At 43.2% G+C, this 19,974-nt stretch overlaps 2 protein-coding genes across 2 annotated transcripts; one reads left to right on the top strand and one right to left on the bottom strand.

Moving 5' to 3' along the window:
• Positions 1-249: 249 nt before the first annotated feature.
• Positions 250-15,797, bottom strand: XPC (xeroderma pigmentosum, complementation group C). Its single transcript, XM_014946798.1, has 16 exons — positions 15,633-15,797; positions 14,719-14,917; positions 13,698-13,825; positions 12,734-12,857; positions 11,657-11,741; positions 10,988-11,145; positions 10,613-10,733; positions 9,125-9,214; positions 7,748-8,680; positions 4,862-5,022; positions 4,523-4,604; positions 3,931-4,065; positions 3,274-3,443; positions 2,854-2,947; positions 2,224-2,313; positions 250-1,572 (listed from the first exon to the last, which is right to left on the bottom strand). Exons 1-16 carry the CDS (start codon positions 15,727-15,729, stop codon positions 1,360-1,362), a joined length of 2,880 nt encoding a protein of 959 aa, XP_014802284.1. The 5' UTR covers positions 15,730-15,797; the 3' UTR covers positions 250-1,359.
• A 30-nt stretch (positions 15,798-15,827) lies between these two features.
• Positions 15,828-19,495, top strand: LSM3 (LSM3 homolog, U6 small nuclear RNA and mRNA degradation associated). Its single transcript, XM_014946799.1, has 4 exons — positions 15,828-15,878; positions 17,386-17,496; positions 18,663-18,758; positions 19,075-19,495. The coding sequence occupies exons 1-4, from the start codon at positions 15,858-15,860 to the stop codon at positions 19,153-19,155; spliced, it is 309 nt and encodes a 102-aa protein (XP_014802285.1). The 5' UTR covers positions 15,828-15,857; the 3' UTR covers positions 19,156-19,495.
• The last annotated feature ends 479 nt before the right edge of the window (positions 19,496-19,974 follow it).

The raw sequence follows: 19,974 nt of genomic DNA, 5'->3' as shown, positions 1-19,974 counted from the left end.
TCAACCTGGGGTGCTTTTATTTATATATTTATTTAGAATTCAGTAGCAAAACCTAAAAATCTCAGCATGTAGACCATTAACATTAAAACAATTCCCAAGCAGCCAGTTCTGGGATATCCTGGGACCCCATTTGTGGCTTCTGGAAACACCAGGGTGCGTTCTTATCCTTGTGTGGGAGTCCTTCCAGGGACACAGCTGCTTAGAGAAGCAAGCACTGGCCAGAGGGGAGGTGGAAAGGACAACATACTCTTTTTCAATTACTTATTTTTATTCTACAAATACAGTACAAAAATAGAGTTCTTTCTGAACATAATTAAACCATTAAACCAATGGCAAGAAAATGCCATTTTCTTGCATTTCAATCTTTCCTCTGTGACAATGTCCAGCAATGACTCCTCTCTATTTTTGAAGAGACAGTGTCAGTGTGATTTAGTGATAAAAATACTGCGAAAGACGGATCAGCGTTTCTACTACAAAACTGCAGGAAAAGCTTGTGTAGATTTCACATTCCTCTCAACAGCTTTTAATGCTTTGGTGCTGGGTAACATTTACAAGAGCTTTGTGGTTGCAGTGAATTTAATTTCTGATGACAACAGGCACCCAGTTTCACAGGTTTTGCTCCAGAACATACCCAAATCGTCCTGATAAAACCAAAACGAGTATGTATATATTCCAATTACTGAAGAAGACACCTTTAAGTTTGAAATGAGGACAGAGCTTCTCCCTTTTAATGCACAAGATTTCTGAAAGTAACGGAAAACGGTCGGCTGGAAAGCCAAAATTGAACTTTCACAAAAGGCAGAGATTCTTTAGAAATTAAATTTTCAGATTCATCCAAAGCTTGATTACGTGCTGCTTTACCCCTGAGAGGAGGTATTTCCCCTTCTGTGATGATGGACAGTAAGACCAGAACTCTGCCTCACCACTGATTTGGTTAAGGTATGAATCAAAGGTGTTGGTGGTCCTTTGGCCAGCCCACCACAGACTGACAAAAAGCAGCTCCTTTGGTTCTGAGCAAGCAGGAAAAAAATGGGAAAAGACAGTGCTGGTGAAAGGAATGCCTCAAAAAACAGAATTATTAGTGCTGAGTGATACAAAAAAAGAGCAAAAAACCCCAACAGCACAAAGTGATCTTCTCAGAAGGTACTACTGCACATCTGCTTCTCCTAAGTCCAAGGATAAAAGGATGAACATCATGATCTGCGACAGCAAAAGAATCTCTTGATCCTGAATGAGGCTGGTCCCTGTCAGCTCAGAAACACAAGTGCACATGAAGACTAAGTCCTTAACTGGCAAAGGCTACTTTTGTTATGACTATTGTTCTTGCATCTGAAAAAGGCAAAGAAACGCTCGTTCTGATCACAGCTTCTCAAAAGGGAACAACTGTGCTGCTTCTCCTTTCTTCTCCCGCTTGCTCTTTCTGGTTGTCTCCTCTTCTTTTTTTTTCTCTAACTGGCGATTTTGGGGCCAAGAAATGTCCGTGTTCCCTACTGCAGTCTCTGAACTTGGACCCCCTTCTTCATCAGAAGAGAATCCCGCTCCTTTCTCTGCATCAGGTGCTGCTGGCTCAGTCTGGAAAAAAGCAGGCATGGAAATTCAAAACTTGTTCTAGAAATCACCCTCACTAAAAGGGCTTGTCTTCCATCACAGTGACACTTAATGACATCACATAAATTGGCTGTTCTGGTTTGGGGATCTCACCCAAAGCAGTGTGTTTCTATTCCTGGATGTCAAGCGCTCTTTCAATACAAGCAAAAAGATTTTTGGCCGTGGAAGAATAAAAATAAACCTGCTTTAAAAAGATCATGCTTTTCACCTTTCTCAATGGGGAAAAGAACTAAAACATCTGACTTCGTAACTAAAAATCAGCGCCCTTTCATCCTGTCTTCTACTTGTTTAGCTTGGAGGAATAAATCTAGGAAGAGGGTGTGTCAAAACAGAAAATAATACTGAAAAAATGGTGCTTTGGGAAACACTAATCTCTTGTTAAACAATAATGAATCTTTCATGGACATGACTGATTGAATTTCTGAGGTAGGTTTTTTTTTTTAGTTGCTGGTAACACACTGACAACAGGAAAGAAAAAGATTTTTGAGCACCTTCACTCTGGAAGTTCTACATCCTGCAGCTGGAAACACAACACATTGGAAATTCTGGAAAAAAGGTATCTTGGTAAAGAATTATCATCCTGGAGAAGAAATGACTAATGGAAATGCAGAATACCTTGATGGAGTAGCGTTGCTTCAGTCTCTCTCTGATGAGAAGTCCTTTTGTCAGCAGCTTCCAATTCCCCAGAGCTCTTTTCTCACGTTTCTGTGTGCGGTTGTTATTGAAAAGAGAAAATTTATTATTGTAAGTTTCGATGTATTTATGCCCACAGAAAACAGAAGTTTGAAGACTCTAAAGTGCCACTAAAAAAAATCCAAGCCAACTTAAAACGTCACATTAAAAGATATTAGGCCAGTAGGGTTCTTAAGAATAAAACGTATTGGTGTCTAATTATCTGCTAAATACATGAATTAGTGTCACTTTCTAATGTGCAGCCTGACAGTGTAAATTACGCCAGAGCCACCTCTAATACTTTAACCCCCTGTGTGTATTCCTCATTTTTGTTTCCCAGCAGCCATGGCAAACTATTCCAGAGTCTGCACTACTTCAGATCTCGCTACACCCCTGTATCACACCCCACTGCAGTCCAGACAGGGAGCCCCAAAGGGGGTGTTTGGAGGATGCAATTAGCCCCTCAGGGTCACAGAGCGTGGTGTCTGGTGCTTATACACCAGACTGCCCACAGTTTCAATGAAATTGACACAATAAATGTAAGTATAAGGAATCTGCAAAAACAATTCCCACCTCCTTCTCCTTCTTTTCTATTTCTGCTTGTTCGTTCTCCCAGGCAGCAATGAGGACCTCTTTGTACTCCTCACACACAACGTAGCCATCGGTACTAGGAAGGAGAACACAATCCTCTGTCAGATACGAGAAGGAAAAAGAAAGGCAGCAAGTGCTGACCCAGCCAAAGCAAGAGCAAACTACTGAGAACTGGCAGAACATCTGTCTGTCGCACAGGATCCAAGTGTGTCACCCACTGCCTGTTCCTCCCCACACAAGTGCCAGCTCTTAAAGCATATAAAGTCACTTCTGCACGCCAGGGCCACTGACTCCACTGCCACCAATAGCACAGGAGAGGAGGGCAAGTACTCCATAACACAGGGCATCCAGCTTCTGCAGGACATCAACATCTATCAGCTGCAACAAAGCAGCTTTACATACACTGGGTGTGAGTAGCCACCATGAAAATCAAATCCAGTGATGGCTTGAGCACAGTCAATGTCCAACTTGCGCGCCAATCTGTTCAGGTTTGGGAGCCTCAGCTGCACACAGCCAACGGGTAACATGGACGGCAGGAAGAGATAGACATTTCCATATTCATTCCGAGGAACCTGTTATGGCAAAATTAAAGAGAAATGGTGATACTCCTGCTCTCTGGAGAGAGGTGAAAATTCCTGCTGCAACTCAGGGACTCTCCCTTCCTTCTGACCTGCTACATTCCACTCTAGTATTTGATAAATATTCACACGAGAAGGCACAAGCCTAGACTGTAGCTGCATGGTTATCTCCTAGCTATGTTCTCTGCCCAGGCCTTGTTACTAGGGCTGCAATGCAGAGAATCAGCAAAACAAACATGGGGTAGGCAAATTAGACTAATGCAATTATAAAGCTAGCAGTCTACACTCATGACTTGTACTCAGGAAAGGCCCCAGTGAAGTTTTGACCATTTCCTCCTGGGTACAGTCGCTTAGAAGTCTTTATTCTGAATCCAGATGTTATTGATTGATCTCACCTCTTAAACACACAACGTCTGGAAAAATAAGGCCCACAGCTCCACAAACACTCCCTTTAGCACCGTCCCTCTGCCTTCCTACCTACCTTTCCATCCACTGCTATAGGAGGCTGATACTCCTCTGTCTGCCAGCGACCAAACAGCGCCAGGTCCTCTTTGTCCCTGTTGGCAGGCTCTGCAAGGCGCGCCTTCCTCGCCTGGTTGGAAAACCCTTTCACCATCTGTGTAAATACAACAACCAAGCCTGTCACACCACAGCAACAAGCTGCCAGCGATTCCAGGCTTCCCTAGGACATCAAAGGAGAAGGCTCTGGGAGAGAAGAAATGTCTATTATTTCCTAGCTTCAGTATCCATCGCTTATAAACGATAACCAACGGCACCTCTATGCAACAGGGAGCCAGATCCTGCAGTTCTTATAAAATGCTCAGACACCTTTAAAGGAGATGAAAAGGATGCAGTTCTGCGAGACAGATACCCTTGGGGTGGGAAGAAAAGCTGGCTGGGCTTCAGGTAGTATACAGGAACCATAGGCACTGTAGGTGGACAGATTCACGATGCAGCCACTACAAACCACACAAGTGAGAAATCTGACAGAGAGAAAGCAAAAACCAACCCAGGATTGAGCTTGAACTTTAGAGAGCAGATGTGTTGCACAGGAGGACGTCAAACCCTCTTACCTTGTAAGGCACTTCTCCAATCCTCACCACTCGAGCTTTCTTTAGCCAAGTGTCCTTGGAGTGCAGCGTGTGTACGCAGTCTCTAAAAAGGCCAGAAGGAAGCACCATAAGAGTTTTGAAGCCTCTTCATAAGAAGCTTCCAAACTGTTATTCATGTTAGACATTGTAAAAAACCTGTATCTAAGTGATGCGCAAATGCTGTCTGAGCAGCTAAATGCCTCACCCTGTCTATGCACCTGGCCTGAGACTCCTCTAATACCATCATGGTCTTCACACAAATTAGCTCTTGAATTTGTAAGAAAGATCGCAGTCACACCTGACAACACGTGCACCACTCACCGGGAGTAGACAGGCTCTCCCCTGCAGTACCCTAGGACAGCAGCTGTCTCAGGATAAATCGCCTGGTATTTCAAGAGGTGCCTCTTCAGTGCATAAAGAGGGTGGTTTTTGTACTCTCCAATTGCTGTTGGTAGAGGTTGATCTTGAAGCTTAACTTGAAACTGTAGGAATTATACAAAGAAGAGTGATTTCACAACTCTCTTGCGATACCCTTTGTAAGAAAGTAAGAATGATTATAATATGGATCAAAGGAAAAAAAACCACCAGAAACTTAGTCAGATAAGCCATCAGACCAAAGCATTCTTTTTGAATTATAGTATGGATCAAAGGAAGAAAACCACCAGAAACCTAATCAGATGAGCCAACAGACCTAAGCATTCTTGTTGCAAATAGGTACTTAAATGCATACCCAAATCTACATATTTTAAATACTCTCTCCGAGAAGGGTAATGCTAAACTGTACAGAAACATTAATAAATTTCCAGCATAGGCTGTCCAGTACTTTTGGCTACCCAGATTTCTCTGAACAGCCTCCATGTGATATTATTTTAATCTATCATTGTACATTTCCTTTAAAAAATACTCAATCTGAATCTCTCAAGCTCAAATACAGACTTCCTTCCTCATGGAAAGATTCCTAATGATTTTTGCCTGAATGAGAATCCAAAGACTGGACTCCTGCCACTAAATGTCCTGAATAACCTATTGCCATTTACCTCATTTTCCTCCTTCTCGTCTCTTTCCACATAGGGACTTTTATATGGCTGCAGCGTGTCTTCCCACCACTCAGGGTCCACACGACTCTTCCTTGTTGTGGTCATCCACACTGGGTCATATCTTTGCGTCACGTCCCTGACACTCCCATCATTGTCAAATCCCAAAATGTAGGAAAGTGGCTTTGTGGCATATGTGAAGCACAGCTGGGGCTGCCCAACGTTGCCATGAACACAGTCTACACACACCCACTTGTCCTCACGTTCAAGGAAAACCTCCAGCCACTGGTCTGTGCCCACCACTTTCCTTACCTCTTGCTGTCCATCATCCTCATCACTAGAAATTATTTTGTTTCTCTTTCTCTGTGCAGGAGGCAAGGCTGGAGCTGTACTTTTTGCTGACCTAGGCTCAGCTCCGCATGAATTTTTGGGCAGCCTTGATTCTGAAGTCTCGGTTTTAGGGCTTTTTATAGCCGTCACCTTTGACTTCTGAGAGCCCAGTGAGCTCCTCTGCCTTTTAGAAACAGTTTCAAAATCATCATCAGAGAGATCACTCTCCTCCTCTGAAACCTCAAAGTCCGAACCACTGCCCTCATCACTTCCACTCTCTTCTTTGTAACACACTTTGGAGGCCACTCGTCTCCGGCGATCATTCTTGGGCCTGACTGGCACATCTTTTTCTGCTAAACCACTCTCTTCATTACCAGATTCCTTCTGCTCCTGGCTACCTGGAGTCAACCTTGACTTGCGTGTCCTTTTGGTCTGAGCAGTTTTGCGTTTCTTTGGTTCCTTGTTGTCTTCTTCACTCTCTGAGGATTTTTCATCCTGTTTGGCTTTTCTGCAGGGGCATTTTTTTGCCACAGCTTTGGGTGTTGTGGCAGAGCTCTCCTGCCCCTCAGAGGTGCTGAGAGACTGCCTCTTGGAGGAGCTTTTTACCTGCAAAAAAAGAGGGTAGGCAACTTTTATTACCGTGGCTAAGAATATGTTAAAAAAAAGAGACTGAAATCAGAACGAGGTGCGTGCAGACCAAAGGCTGGCAGGCATGGTCAATCTGTACATCTTAGGGACTTCAAAACTTCAGGCCAGTGGCTGAGGAGAGGTGAACTCAAGCAGCAAGTGTTTGCTGTCTAAGTTTTAAAGAAATGTAAAACCACTGAAGCATAACAAGTCTTTGCTGAAACACACAAAATGAGTGTTTTTACAGGAGAAACCTCAAAATTAAGCATTTGCATCTTCTGCACTATAGGCAGAACACTGTCATCACCCCGGTTCATGCAGTGAGCGATTCGCTTCAAGCTGCAGCAGCCAGAAAGTTTTTTTCAATCCTACTCACTAAATCAGTGACCTATTCCTTACTTCACACCCCAAACAAAACCTACCTTTGCTTTTGTCTCCTTGAGAGGAATAGGCTGAAAAGACAGCACAAGGCGACACAGCAGCTGCAACGCTCGCAAAATAATTAAAAATATCTGGAAAAGAAAAATTAAAGCATGTTTAACCTTTTTTCAAGGTATATAAAAAAAAAACCTCTCAAAGCTCATTTACAATCTGGGTTCTGTCAAAAATCATTTTAATTCTTACCTTTTACCCAGTGCAGAAGAGTAGGGAGCCCAGTTGCTGTAATATTAAAGCACTGCACAGTCTTATCTGGCTCTTATTTATTCTTATATATAGTTATGTCCCTACTGTGACGGGGGTTCTGCTGTTGACTCACAGATGAGGAACCAATTCCTAAAGAGGTTAAATGAACCAATCTGCTAGAGCAGCCACGGTAATTCACCCAGATCCCATCCACTACCAGAAACCTAATCAGATGAGCCAACAGACCTAAGCATTCTTGTTGCAAATAGGTACTTAAATGCATACCCAAATCTACATATTTTAAATACTCTCTCCGAGAAGGGTAATGCTAAACTGTACAGAAACATTAATAAATTTCCAGCATAGGCTGTCCAGTACTTTTGGCTACCCAGATTTCTCTGAACAGCCTCCATGTGATATTATTTTAATCTATCATTGTACATTTCCTTTAAAAAATACTCAATCTGAATCTCTCAAGCTCAAATACAGACTTCCTTCCTCATGGAAAGATTCCTAATGATTTTTGCCTGAATGAGAATCCAAAGACTGGACTCCTGCCACTAAATGTCCTGAATAACCTATTGCCATTTACCTCATTTTCCTCCTTCTCGTCTCTTTCCACATAGGGACTTTTATATGGCTGCAGCGTGTCTTCCCACCACTCAGGGTCCACACGACTCTTCCTTGTTGTGGTCATCCACACTGGGTCATATCTTTGCGTCACGTCCCTGACACTCCCATCATTGTCAAATCCCAAAATGTAGGAAAGTGGCTTTGTGGCATATGTGAAGCACAGCTGGGGCTGCCCAACGTTGCCATGAACACAGTCTACACACACCCACTTGTCCTCACGTTCAAGGAAAACCTCCAGCCACTGGTCTGTGCCCACCACTTTCCTTACCTCTTGCTGTCCATCATCCTCATCACTAGAAATTATTTTGTTTCTCTTTCTCTGTGCAGGAGGCAAGGCTGGAGCTGTACTTTTTGCTGACCTAGGCTCAGCTCCGCATGAATTTTTGGGCAGCCTTGATTCTGAAGTCTCGGTTTTAGGGCTTTTTATAGCCGTCACCTTTGACTTCTGAGAGCCCAGTGAGCTCCTCTGCCTTTTAGAAACAGTTTCAAAATCATCATCAGAGAGATCACTCTCCTCCTCTGAAACCTCAAAGTCCGAACCACTGCCCTCATCACTTCCACTCTCTTCTTTGTAACACACTTTGGAGGCCACTCGTCTCCGGCGATCATTCTTGGGCCTGACTGGCACATCTTTTTCTGCTAAACCACTCTCTTCATTACCAGATTCCTTCTGCTCCTGGCTACCTGGAGTCAACCTTGACTTGCGTGTCCTTTTGGTCTGAGCAGTTTTGCGTTTCTTTGGTTCCTTGTTGTCTTCTTCACTCTCTGAGGATTTTTCATCCTGTTTGGCTTTTCTGCAGGGGCATTTTTTTGCCACAGCTTTGGGTGTTGTGGCAGAGCTCTCCTGCCCCTCAGAGGTGCTGAGAGACTGCCTCTTGGAGGAGCTTTTTACCTGCAAAAAAAGAGGGTAGGCAACTTTTATTACCGTGGCTAAGAATATGTTAAAAAAAAGAGACTGAAATCAGAACGAGGTGCGTGCAGACCAAAGGCTGGCAGGCATGGTCAATCTGTACATCTTAGGGACTTCAAAACTTCAGGGCCAGTGGCTGAGGAGAGGTGAACTCAAGCAGCAAGTGTTTGCTGTCTAAGTTTTAAAGAAATGTAAAACCACTGAAGCATAACAAGTCTTTGCTGAAACACACAAAATGAGTGTTTTTACAGGAGAAACCTCAAAATTAAGCATTTGCATCTTCTGCACTATAGGCAGAACACTGTCATCACCCCGGTTCATGCAGTGAGCGATTCGCTTCAAGCTGCAGCAGCCAGAAAGTTTTTTTCAATCCTACTCACTAAATCAGTGACCTATTCCTTACTTCACACCCCAAACAAAACCTACCTTTGCTTTTGTCTCCTTGAGAGGAATAGGCTGAAAAGACAGCACAAGGCGACACAGCAGCTGCAACGCTCGCAAAATAATTAAAAATATCTGGAAAAGAAAAATTAAAGCATGTTTAACCTTTTTTCAAGGTATATAAAAAAAAAACCTCTCAAAGCTCATTTACAATCTGGGTTCTGTCAAAAATCATTTTAATTCTTACCTTTTACCCAGTGCAGAAGTGTAGGGAGCCCAGTTGCTGTAATATTAAAGCACTGCACAGTCTTATCTGGCTCTTATTTATTCTTATATATAGTTATGTCCCTACTGTGACGGGGGTTCTGCTGTTGACTCACAGATGAGGAACCAATTCCTAAAGAGGTTAAATGAACCAATCTGCTAGTGCAGCCATGGTAATTCACCCAGATCCCATCCTCCGTATCAGCCTCTCATTCTTGAGGAAAACTGAATAAGATGACTCTAAATCCTGCCTCCCAAAGGTGGCCAAAGCCAACCACAGACCATCAGCTGAACCTGGCAGAAACACCAGCCATTCAGAGAATGTCATTACAGTCACAACTGAGTGGCCAACAGCTGTGACCTGGCAACTGCCTTCCTGCATGGGACTCAACTGAAGCTGCCTCCGCAAGGCTTGCTTTGTTGTTTTCCTCCTGTCGCAGGTGGAAATGCCACCTGTGCATTTCCACAGCAAGGCTGTAAAGCCACAACAGCCACTGCTTTCTGCTTTGCTGCAGCATCCAACTCATGCACTCATCCAAGTCATGCACCTGCAAAGCAGCAGCTTGTTTTTGCTTTTTCAAATGTCCCCTGTCACTTTGATCTGTTTTTCCCCTTCCTTGGCTGTTTTACTGTAACAGGTGACTCCACTTCTTCCCTTAATTCAATTCCACCACAAAATGACTGTAGAGCTGAAGTCCTTTTGAAGCCTTGGCCTTGGGCTGCTGTAAATCAGAGCTTAATTCCTTTGGCACTCAACGGTGATTCGCATAACAAACTACCAACCTTCTAACTCCAAGATCTCTGACAGCAAGTAAAACAAACTACCAACCTTCTAACTCCAAGATCTGTGAAGAGTTTCTCTGACAGCGAGTAAGCCCAAGAATTTCCTCATTCAAGTTAGTATTTCAGAAGAAACCTATTAAGCTGGTTTTCTTTGATCTACCCTGCTAAAGCAATATAAAGAAGCCAAAGCATACTTAAGAACAAGTAGCTCTATACACTATCTAGAAAGCCCTCCACAGAAGAACATGGAGTGCACAGTGCCACCAACCAGAACTAGAGGCTCCAGTTAAGCACAGTTCAAACTGAATAATTTAATCACAGAAGGACTCCAGATAAATATACGACAGAAAAAGCCACAGAATTACCTAAGTCACCAGTGTGTTATCTCCAAATCCTTCCCTCAAGCACCACTTTGTGTATGATCCGACAGCACCACAGCACTGATCCAGCATGAAAACTCAGCAACCAACCCTGTGCTTCACTTACATGAACCAACTCTTCATCATCTCGTGCAGCATAGATAGCAAAGCGCCTCTCCAAGGTCGACTGAAGGGGCTCTCCTTTTTCAGTGGAAAGCTCTTCATTGACAGTGAAGGTTCCAACAAACCTGAAATACCAGTGTCATGGTTTAACCTCAGCCAGCAGCCAGGACCACGCAGCCACTCGCTGCTTATTGTGTAGTATTTATGACTGTATTCTTAAACTACATAGTTCATCCTTTCCTTCTGTAAAAAGGACAGACTCTCACTCTCATATGTAAAATCAGAAAAAACACTGACAATTGGTAATTACATTTACCCCTCTCCCTGAACCCCGGCTCTACATTCTCAGTGATAGCATGATTAGCAGACAGAATTTTACCATTTCACCAAGTTGGAAAGGTAGGGAAGGTCCACTTGGCCTGCAGGCACTTTTGTGAAGTGGATGGGGATGATGGATAGACCAATGGCATGGAGATCCGGCTGGCTGCAGATCCTGTTCCTATAGAAACCATTCGCTAATAAACACAAGAGGTGAACCTGAGAGAAAAAAGTTTCTATAGTGAGTTCACAAGAGGTTTTCTTTGCTGGAACTATTGTCCATGGTATAGATGAGGAAGGCTTTACTGCTCCTTTTAACAGAGACAGGCAACAATGAAGCCTCCCAAGCATACACAGGGTGGACACAGGGCTGTCTTCTGACCACCATCAGAAGACAGTAAAGCCTTGAAGCCCTTGTCAGTGTCTCCTGCCTCAACAGGACTGACAGTTTAACCCCAACAGAATGAGCAGATACACACTCATGGAGAAATATACATCCTACTCAAATCTGCTTTGATTTAGAATTTTACTAATGCAGTCACTAATGCTTCTAACTTATAGCTTAGCAAAAGTCTAATAAGCATTTATCAGGTCTATAGCCTTTTTACCTTTTCCCTTCTAGCCACAGCCCCAAATTATTTCATCAAAATTAGTTTTTTCTTCATTAAGAATCAGTTCAGACATCTTTACACTCAATTTTTTCTCTGCCAGGTTTCTCTGTGACCAGTACCTTATGTGTGTTCTCACGGACATCCTTGCTGAAACGTTTCATCATTCTCCGAAGATACATCTCAAACTCAGCATTCCTTTTTTCTCTGCATAAGATTACAAAAAAAATGGATGTTGTGGGTTTCCTATGGACCTGCCTTTCTAGATTCCTGAATTGGATCAGTTCACAAAGAGAATCCATCCCAGAGAATCTTCTGTGCACACTTAGCAAAAGTTTAATTACTGGCTACGTGAACAGGCACACGGGCTGCATATGACTAATGTGATCTAATAGTGATAATGCATATCACTAACTGTGAACTCTACGTACTTGACTACTGAGAGCTTGGCTATATTCAGATGGCCTAAATTCCACCTAACTTTATGTGCCTTCAGTTTCCTACCAGCCAGCTTTGGACTCCATATTACACCTACAATTCACTGTCTGAATTGTTTGACTTTCAGATTACTGCTAGCATTCCGTTCAGGCTCCTGGAAAAATGTTTTTCTCTTCATTGATAAAGTTTTTAACTTAGAGGCAACAGATATTCCAGTTGCTTTGTTACGAAGGGCTGCCCTGGGATAGTCCCCACCCTGTAACAGCACGAGATATCATCAAGGCTCCAGCTGCCACACAAAGAAAGCCTTCCTTGCTATAATGCTCCTGGCCACCAAGGACATTTATTTGACCCACCTTTTCACAGCTCAGGTAGGAGTGGACAGAGGCTTCCACCAAAGCTGTTAAGATATTATAGTACAACAAAGGCAATCACCCACAGCTCTCCTTGAAGAAAGCTACTACCGTCCCTGGTTTGGAGATGTAGATATTAAAGCACAATGAAGTTACATGCTTAATTTTCAAGGAAGCTGAAAAGCCTACATTCCTGCCAACTAATGATTTCTTCCATTGAAGATTTTTGGTAAACTTTAATCAGTGTGTAAACTGTTTTCCATCTCATGACCTTGCATCACTACAACTCAATAGTCTGCACCAAGTGGTGCAATTTCTACCCAGAACAGAGCAAGTCAGTGACAGTCAAGATTTAGCATATTTTTAACTTCATCCTTTAATGGCCCTCCGCTGCCTTCCTGTTCTTACCTCCTTTGTCTTCTCTTCATCTGCTCTGGGGTTTCAATCTCTATCTCAACAGGATTGCTTGGCAACCCCATTGCTGGAAGAAGAGCAGCTTCTTCTAACTTATCTGTGGCGGGTTCCTGGAGTTCTGGAAAAATAACATAATACTAAATGATATGTAAACATGGAATAGATGTCCCAGGGCAGACTGACAATGGGATAAGAATCTACCTATTCCTTCTAAAGTGTTCAAACCACCATTGAAACAACCTACCAACAGAACATCCCCAGTAATTACCAGCTCCTGGATCTTCCATAATACTGTGTGTGCTCAGTTATTTCAAATAACTGTGGGATGCCAGTCACCTGCTGTTGGGGAATCAGTCAGCACAGTCTAATGGCAAGTGACCATCACAGGCAAACTCAACAGGAGAAAGGTGAATGAAGCAGATGTGATTTGAAGGATACTTGTAGAGTAGCAAAGAAAAAAACCTGACAGCTGTTCATTTTAGAAGGCATAAATCTGTAGCAGCAAAACAGGAAGGTTATGATCAACATGATTCTTGTCACAGTTCATTGATGGCGAGCTAATCAAACACCTCAGTTGGTTTCATCTCCACTCTACTAGGAAGTGGCAGTTTTGAATCTTCAAAGTGACTCCTTCTTAGCTGCTTAATATTAGACAGCACAAACAGCTGAGAGAGTGCTTTGTGCACGGTAGCACAATTTTAATATAACCCAACAAATAATTACATTCAAGGCACTACCATCAGGTCAGTAATTGCCTGGCTTTTTTACGCTTCGGAATCATTCTAAAAGCATTGTAAGATATGAGCTTTAAAAGATACAGATATGCACATGGAGCATACTTTAGGTACACAGAGTGCATAAATTTACCTGAATCCAAATGAGAAATGGTTCAAAAATCAAATTATATATATAAAAAAGTATATTTACTCCTTAAAATGAATAAACATGCAATTGTTACCTTCCACATCCTCCCATTCATCTTCACTTTCCCCTTCATCATCATCATCAGTATTGTCTTCATCCATCTCTTTTTTAACAGGAGATTCTTTCTTCAACTTTATCTCCTGAGGGGGTTTCAGCAAGTCACTGTTAAAATTATCAAAATGGTTTTAGCATCAAGAAATGTAGGTGCTTGGTTATTCAAGAAAAAAAGAGGAAGAACACACTAAAAATAGGGAAAATAAATGAAGCATGACCTCTGCATCAGTAACAACAGACTGAGTATTTGCCAATTAACCCACAGATATCTTCTCTGTAAAGCAATCTGTCTTTGCCATAAATAACCATGGTCTCGATGGAGTAACATTCTTTCAGTGCAAACATAGGTTCTGACTTTGCAAGGATGTTCAGGAACGAAGGTGCATGAACCTACAAAACCCATCCTTTAGGACAGCTTGTAAAATGAGTCCTTGGGGAAACAGTTCACTGAATCATTTGTTCTTACTGAATCTTCAAAGTGCACTGAAATTGGAACTGTTTCTGTTTCACTACACTAATACCCAAGGCTCTGGCTGGCCAGTGAAATGAGACCAATCAGCTTAATTTTGTTTTCATTAATTCATTTGCTATAGCAATCTACACATGCTGATATTATATCTGGATTCCAAAAAATACCAGAGAATGACATGTTTAAAGATTTCTCCTCATCATTTTAAACCCAAATCTCAGGCCAACATTTCTACCCAGGCTGGATTCCATAATGCCTCCCTAGTAAAAACTATAAAAAATTAAATAACATTTTCTATTTAAACCACTGAATTTGAAAAGGCTCACATATTTGATTCCTATACATACTATCTTCCTCAGCACCGACTCTGCAATGAATAAGATGGTACTTCTGTTCAGTTGTTTGATGCAAATGTATTAAATTGGACTGGTAGCCTAAAATAAACTGCTCGCATGCACATATACAGCACTGGGCCCTAAATAACTAATATGAAGAGCGAGTTTCTATTGATTTGAATGATAAGTAAACTTACCTGCACGTTTCATCTTTGCTATGATTCCCTTTATTTCTAGTAACTTTTTTCTCTTCTTTTATTAGTGATTTTGCCCCTTTTTGTTTTGAAGGCTTATTTGCTGAGTTGGAAACTCTAGTATCACAATTTTCTTCCTTCTTCCTAGCCAGAGCTTTTGAGTTGTTCTTCTTTATGCTGGGCTTTTCCTCTTCAAAATCATCTGCATGGGACAGAAGAACAGAAGACACGTTAAAGGATGAAGTTCTGTCTCCATGGCAATCAAAAACAATACCTCCGTGGACATCATTAGAGCCAGCTACAGGAGAAAGTGCACGCTCACAATGATGAGCATATCATTTTTTCTGCACAAATAGATAAGACTTTAACAATGAGGTGTATTTAAGGAAAATAACTCATAGTAATGTAATGCACAAGAAGCACATCAAGATTCCTACAGCCCTACCAACGGGGTCACTTGAAAAACAAGCATCGTACTTGCCGCTCATAAGAAATTATTATTCTGTGAAGCTGATCTGAAGACCTTTTTCCAGAGCATCTCTTGGGACACGGGACCAGCACGTCCCGCCCACGGCCGAGGCCAGACAAACCCCCATCGGGCTTGTTTCGCTCCCCGCCTCATTTTCAGCCTTTGTCCCGTTCTTGCAGACACGTGCGGACATGTCACACACCGATTTCACCCCCAGTCTCTGCCACTGTGGAGAAGCGCCACCCGCGCCTCCAGCCCCTTCCCTCAGGAACGGCCCCTTCCCTCAGGGGGGCTGCCACGGCCCGGCACCGCGCTAAGGCCGAGCTGACACCCGCTGCCCCCTGCACGCCCCCCCCGCGCCGAAACGCCACGGGCCTGGAGCGGCCCCAAGCTCCGGCGATGGCGCAGCGCCCGGCCCGCCCCGCCACGGCCTCCCTCCCGCTCTCACCATCCTCCTCCGGCTTGTCCCCCGGCGTCCCCAGGCCCCCGGAGCGCCTCTTGCTGGCAGCCGCCGGCCGGGGCGATGCTTTGCGCTTTCTGGCCATGGCACCGCCGCGCTGCACTGCACTCCGCGCCGCGCTGCCGCCACCACCGCCCCCGGCTCCGCCCCGGTCGGAGGGGAAGGGGAAGGGCCATAAAGTCTCGCGGGAGAGCGCGGGAGGCGGTTTGAAAGATGGCGGATGAGGTGGACCAGGTGAGCGGCTCTTTGCTTCCCTCAGGGCGGGAGGCAGCGGCGAGGCCTTCCCCGCCGCGGCCCGGGCTTCCCGCCTTCCCTCCGCGGGGCTGGGGGAGCCTCCGCGGCTGGTGGGGCGGAAGGTGGAGGCGGGCTTTGGGCTGGGTGTGCCTGCCGGCAGAGCCCCTCGCTTGGGCAGCCTTCCTGAGGGGCACCTCCCGGGGGAGCGCACTCTGTGTGAAATGGGAGTTAGAACATGGAGGGCCTCGGCCCTTGTGCTGCCGCCGGGGTGGTCAGGAGAGCGGGCAGGGCTCGCCTCAGGCCTGCTTTCCCCAGGAGCCGAAGCGGAGGAAGGCTGCTGAGGAAAATACCCTTTGACTCTGCCTCACTGAGAAGGAAACAGGGCAGCACGCTGGGCGATATGCACAGAAACGTTCACGCCTTTTAGTTGTGACCCTGAAAGTAAATCTTTATCCTAAAAAGAGACCTCGGGCTGGTGTGTGTGTGCACGCACAGGTTTCCAACACGCTCTGAGGCCTGGTGTGAGTGTGGTGTTGCTGAGCAGGAGAGGTGTGTGTCTGGGGTAGGAGGGGCAGCGGGTGGCCCAGCTGAGTGACCTGTCCTGGTGAGAATGGCAGCCTGTGTTTGGTGCTTCCAGCCTGCCCGTGTGATGGCACAGGGCTGCTGCTGGGCCCTCAGTGGCTGGGTCGTGCCAATTAGGCTTTCTGCTGCAGTACGGGCAATGGTTGTTGGTGAGGAATATAGTTGAGGCAACAATATGCATAAAGTGTGATTTATTGCAAGCTAAACTGAAGCCTTTCAACTCATGTTGCTCAGGCTGGTGAATAGCCAAAGAGTGGTAATATTGGCTGTACTCGGGTTCAACAGGATGTGAAGGAATGATTTGAAATATTTGAATCTATGTTTGTACCTGTTTGTTTTCTGTGTCTCACAAACACTGAGGAATGGAAAACTGTGTCCAGTTCTGGGCTCCCCAGTTCAAGAAGGACAGGGAACTGCTGGAGAGGGTACAACAGAGTAATCATCTACAAAGATGATTAGGGACCTGCAGCATCTCTCTTGTAAGGAAAGGCTGAGGGACTTGGGTTGTTTTAGTCTGGAGAAGACTGATGGGGGATCTGATCAATACCTATAAATGAGGTGTCAAGAGGATGGGGCCAGTCTTTTTTCAGTGATGCCCAGTAACAGGACAAGAGGAAATAGGTACAAACTTGATCATAAGAAGTTCCATCTAAACATGAGGAGGAACTTCTTTACATTGAGGGTGGCAGAGCTCTGGAATAGGCTGCCCGAGAGGTGGTGGAGTCTCTGTCTCTGGAGACATTCAAAACTCACCTGGACACATTCCTGTGCCACCTGCTCCAGGTGGACCTGATTTGGCAGGAGGGTTGGACTAGATGATCTCCAGAGGTCCCTTCCAACCCCATATCATTCTGTGATTCTGATTCTGGGAAAAGTTCACAGGCTTCTTTTGCATAAATAACCGTTTTAACTTTGTTTTTTTTAGCAACAAACAACAAATACTGTAGAGGAGCCGCTTGATCTCATCAGACTCAGTCTTGATGAGCGAATCTATGTCAAAATGAGGAATGACAGAGAGCTTAGAGGCAGACTACATGTAAGTAAAACTTTCAGAACTAAGCATTGGGCAGCCTTTTTTCATGTACAACAGTCTATTACACAAGCTTACCTATAATATTCCACTGATTATTAAAAAAATTAGTTTTAAACTACAAGTAATTGTCTGTGATGTTTAAAAGAGCTGAAGTGATTAAAGACAATCTTAGTAATAAGGGCTGAACCCGTTCTCATATCGAAAATATAATGTGATTGGTGAAATAAACCTAATTTGTTCAGTACTCTGTCTGCTATTAAATGTTTCACTAGAGAGTCAGGAGATGTACTTTGTTTTTCTGAATGATACCAAGCAATTCATTCCACTGCTCTTGGCTTCTGTTTCTGTGAAATAAGCAATAATGCTGCAGGCCTCTTGTGAAGTACCTTGAGGTCTATTTAAAACTGAATTGAGAATGATATTTGTCTGATAATGATAATTTCACTTAAGGCACATGCTGTGAGGATGTGATAAGAGATGTTCTCAGCTGGGTTCTCTGCAAATCTCATTTGTCTACATGCTTTCTCCTGAGAGTGATATGTTTCTTGACAAGACAGATTCTTGCTTTTGATGAAGCCAGTCCTTTCTGAGCACTGTACTGTGTTGGGGAAGAGACCCAGCTGCCCCATGTGTTAAACTGGGCCTCAACTCCTTTGGGAACACAAAGATGAGGAGAGATCCATGAGCACTGGTGTAGTGGCATAGTTTGAAACATGCTTTTGTAAGGTGTTTGGAACATGTACTTATTTTAAGGTTTTCCAGCATTGTGTGTATTACAGCTTTCATATAATTTAAGTTGGCCCCAAGCAATTGATTCCAGGAGGCTGGACTGGCAGCAGAGAATGTGCAGCTGGTTTAATGCTAATGAAGTGTGTCTGTTTCTGAGTTCTTGCATGTGTTCTCACTGAAAGCTTCTAGCTATTTCCTGGAAGAGAGCATTTCAGTGAATATAAATGTCTTCCCTTTTGTTTATGCAGTGGAGTACTGATTTCTTGGCATTTATGTTTGAAATTATAACTATAACTGATACTATTTTGTTTTGACATAATGGCACATTTTGGTCAAAATCAGGCTAAACTAATTATGTCTGAAAGTTTTGCTGTAATGCTCATTTTAATGAGCATGTGTTTGAATTTTGGAAGAAATAATAAACCGATTTCATCCTACAGGCATATGATCAGCACTTAAATATGATTTTGGGTGATGTGGAAGAAACTGTAACTACAATAGAGATTGATGAGGAAACCTATGAAGAGATTTATAAAGTAAGAACTTCGGTGTATTTATCCCCATAGAAAACTTTTGTAAAACTGAACTATGTTATATTGTTAAACTAGCTTATTATTGACTACTTTTTGAACCAAGATATAAAATAAGTTTTGTGCAAGTCGTTATGGAAGCACAAAGGATATCAAAAGATGTAGCAATCTCCTTAGCATGCCAGAAGGTTGTATTTTTGAGCTTATATTTGTTGGAGTTGTTTCTGGTGTTTTGTTATGATTGAATTTGGTCATATGCTTAGCAGATACATTTTGTAAACTATGCTTTTGTAAATATAAACTTTTCTTTCCTTCTTCATAGTCTACCAAAAGGAATATTCCGATGCTCTTTGTCAGAGGTGACGGCGTTGTCCTTGTAGCTCCCCCGTTGAGGGTTGGTTGAAGCAACCAAGAATTTAACCTTGTTGGAAAGTTTGAGGCTTTTGGACAATGGTTTGTCTTTTGATCATGTGTCTCAAAATTCTGTACATGTTTTTTTATAGGATGTTTTTGTCTGTTCTTTTGGGAAGGGGAGGGAAGGGGAGCCAGTTTGTCTTGCAGAAAGTACAAGTACATGTAGTCAATTGAAGCAGTGTAAACCCACCCTGATTTTCTCAGAATTAATGTAACTGCTGTAAATTGGCTGTCTTGTCACATCAGTAAAAGAATCCTTCATTTTTTCAAACTTGGCAATAGCACTGTCTTAATTTTTTGTTTTAAATAAATTTGGTTTATCTTTCGGATTTGACTTGTCATGTTTTTATATTGAAGACATTATTCTTATGCTCTTCTATAGAGCTAGTGCTAAATTAAGTTGTAGTATGTAGCCTCGTTTTCTGAGACAATAGTAACTTTTGTGTGTGTTATGTTAATTTCTGTTCTTACTTATACCTGACTCTTGCAGATTGATGATGGGGGGACAATACTACATGAATCTGTGGTGCTATAATTTATGGCTTTTCTGTATTCACATTCTTGATGCATATCCTTGCAGCAGGGGAATAGTATTTATATGCATCTTCCACTTAACATATGTGAAGAAGATGGGTTTCTTTACAATGTTTTCAGATGTTTTTATTGTGACTTTGTTAAGAGCTATGGTTTACAAGGCCATAAGTAGAGACTGAGGTGGCTGCCTCAGATGTTGTTGAGTTTCCTGCTGTATGCATTTGTTTCCCACTGTCTGTGGCCTGTTTCAGTTCTTGAATACATTAAATGCTGC

This window comes from Calidris pugnax, unplaced genomic scaffold (assembly GCF_001431845.1).
Source record: "Calidris pugnax isolate Ruff unplaced genomic scaffold, ASM143184v1 scaffold81, whole genome shotgun sequence".
NCBI classification, from domain to species: Eukaryota; Metazoa; Chordata; class Aves; order Charadriiformes; family Scolopacidae; genus Calidris; species Calidris pugnax.
The sequence above is the reverse complement of the archived record's forward strand: the minus strand, read 5'-3'. Positions and strand labels throughout refer to the sequence as shown.

Bases quoted from the DNA above. Each gene is read 5' to 3' on its own strand.
- XPC (XM_014946798.1), bottom strand. From the start codon at position 15,729: ATGGCCAGAAAGCGCAAAGCATCGCCCCGGCCGGCGGCTGCCAGCAAG. The intron at 8,681-9,124 runs GTAGGTTTTGTT...CTTTTTTTGCAG, and splicing joins TCAAGGAGACAAAAGCAAAG to GTAAAAAGCTCCTCCAAGAG. The intron at 2,314-2,853 runs GTGGGAATTGTT...AACCGCACACAG, and splicing joins TAGAAAAGAAGGAGAAGGAG to AAACGTGAGAAAAGAGCTCT.
- LSM3 (XM_014946799.1), top strand. From the start codon at position 15,858: ATGGCGGATGAGGTGGACCAG. The intron at 17,497-18,662 runs GTAAGTAAAACT...TTCATCCTACAG, and splicing joins AGCTTAGAGGCAGACTACAT to GCATATGATCAGCACTTAAA. The intron at 18,759-19,074 runs GTAAGAACTTCG...CCTTCTTCATAG, and splicing joins CCTATGAAGAGATTTATAAA to TCTACCAAAAGGAATATTCC.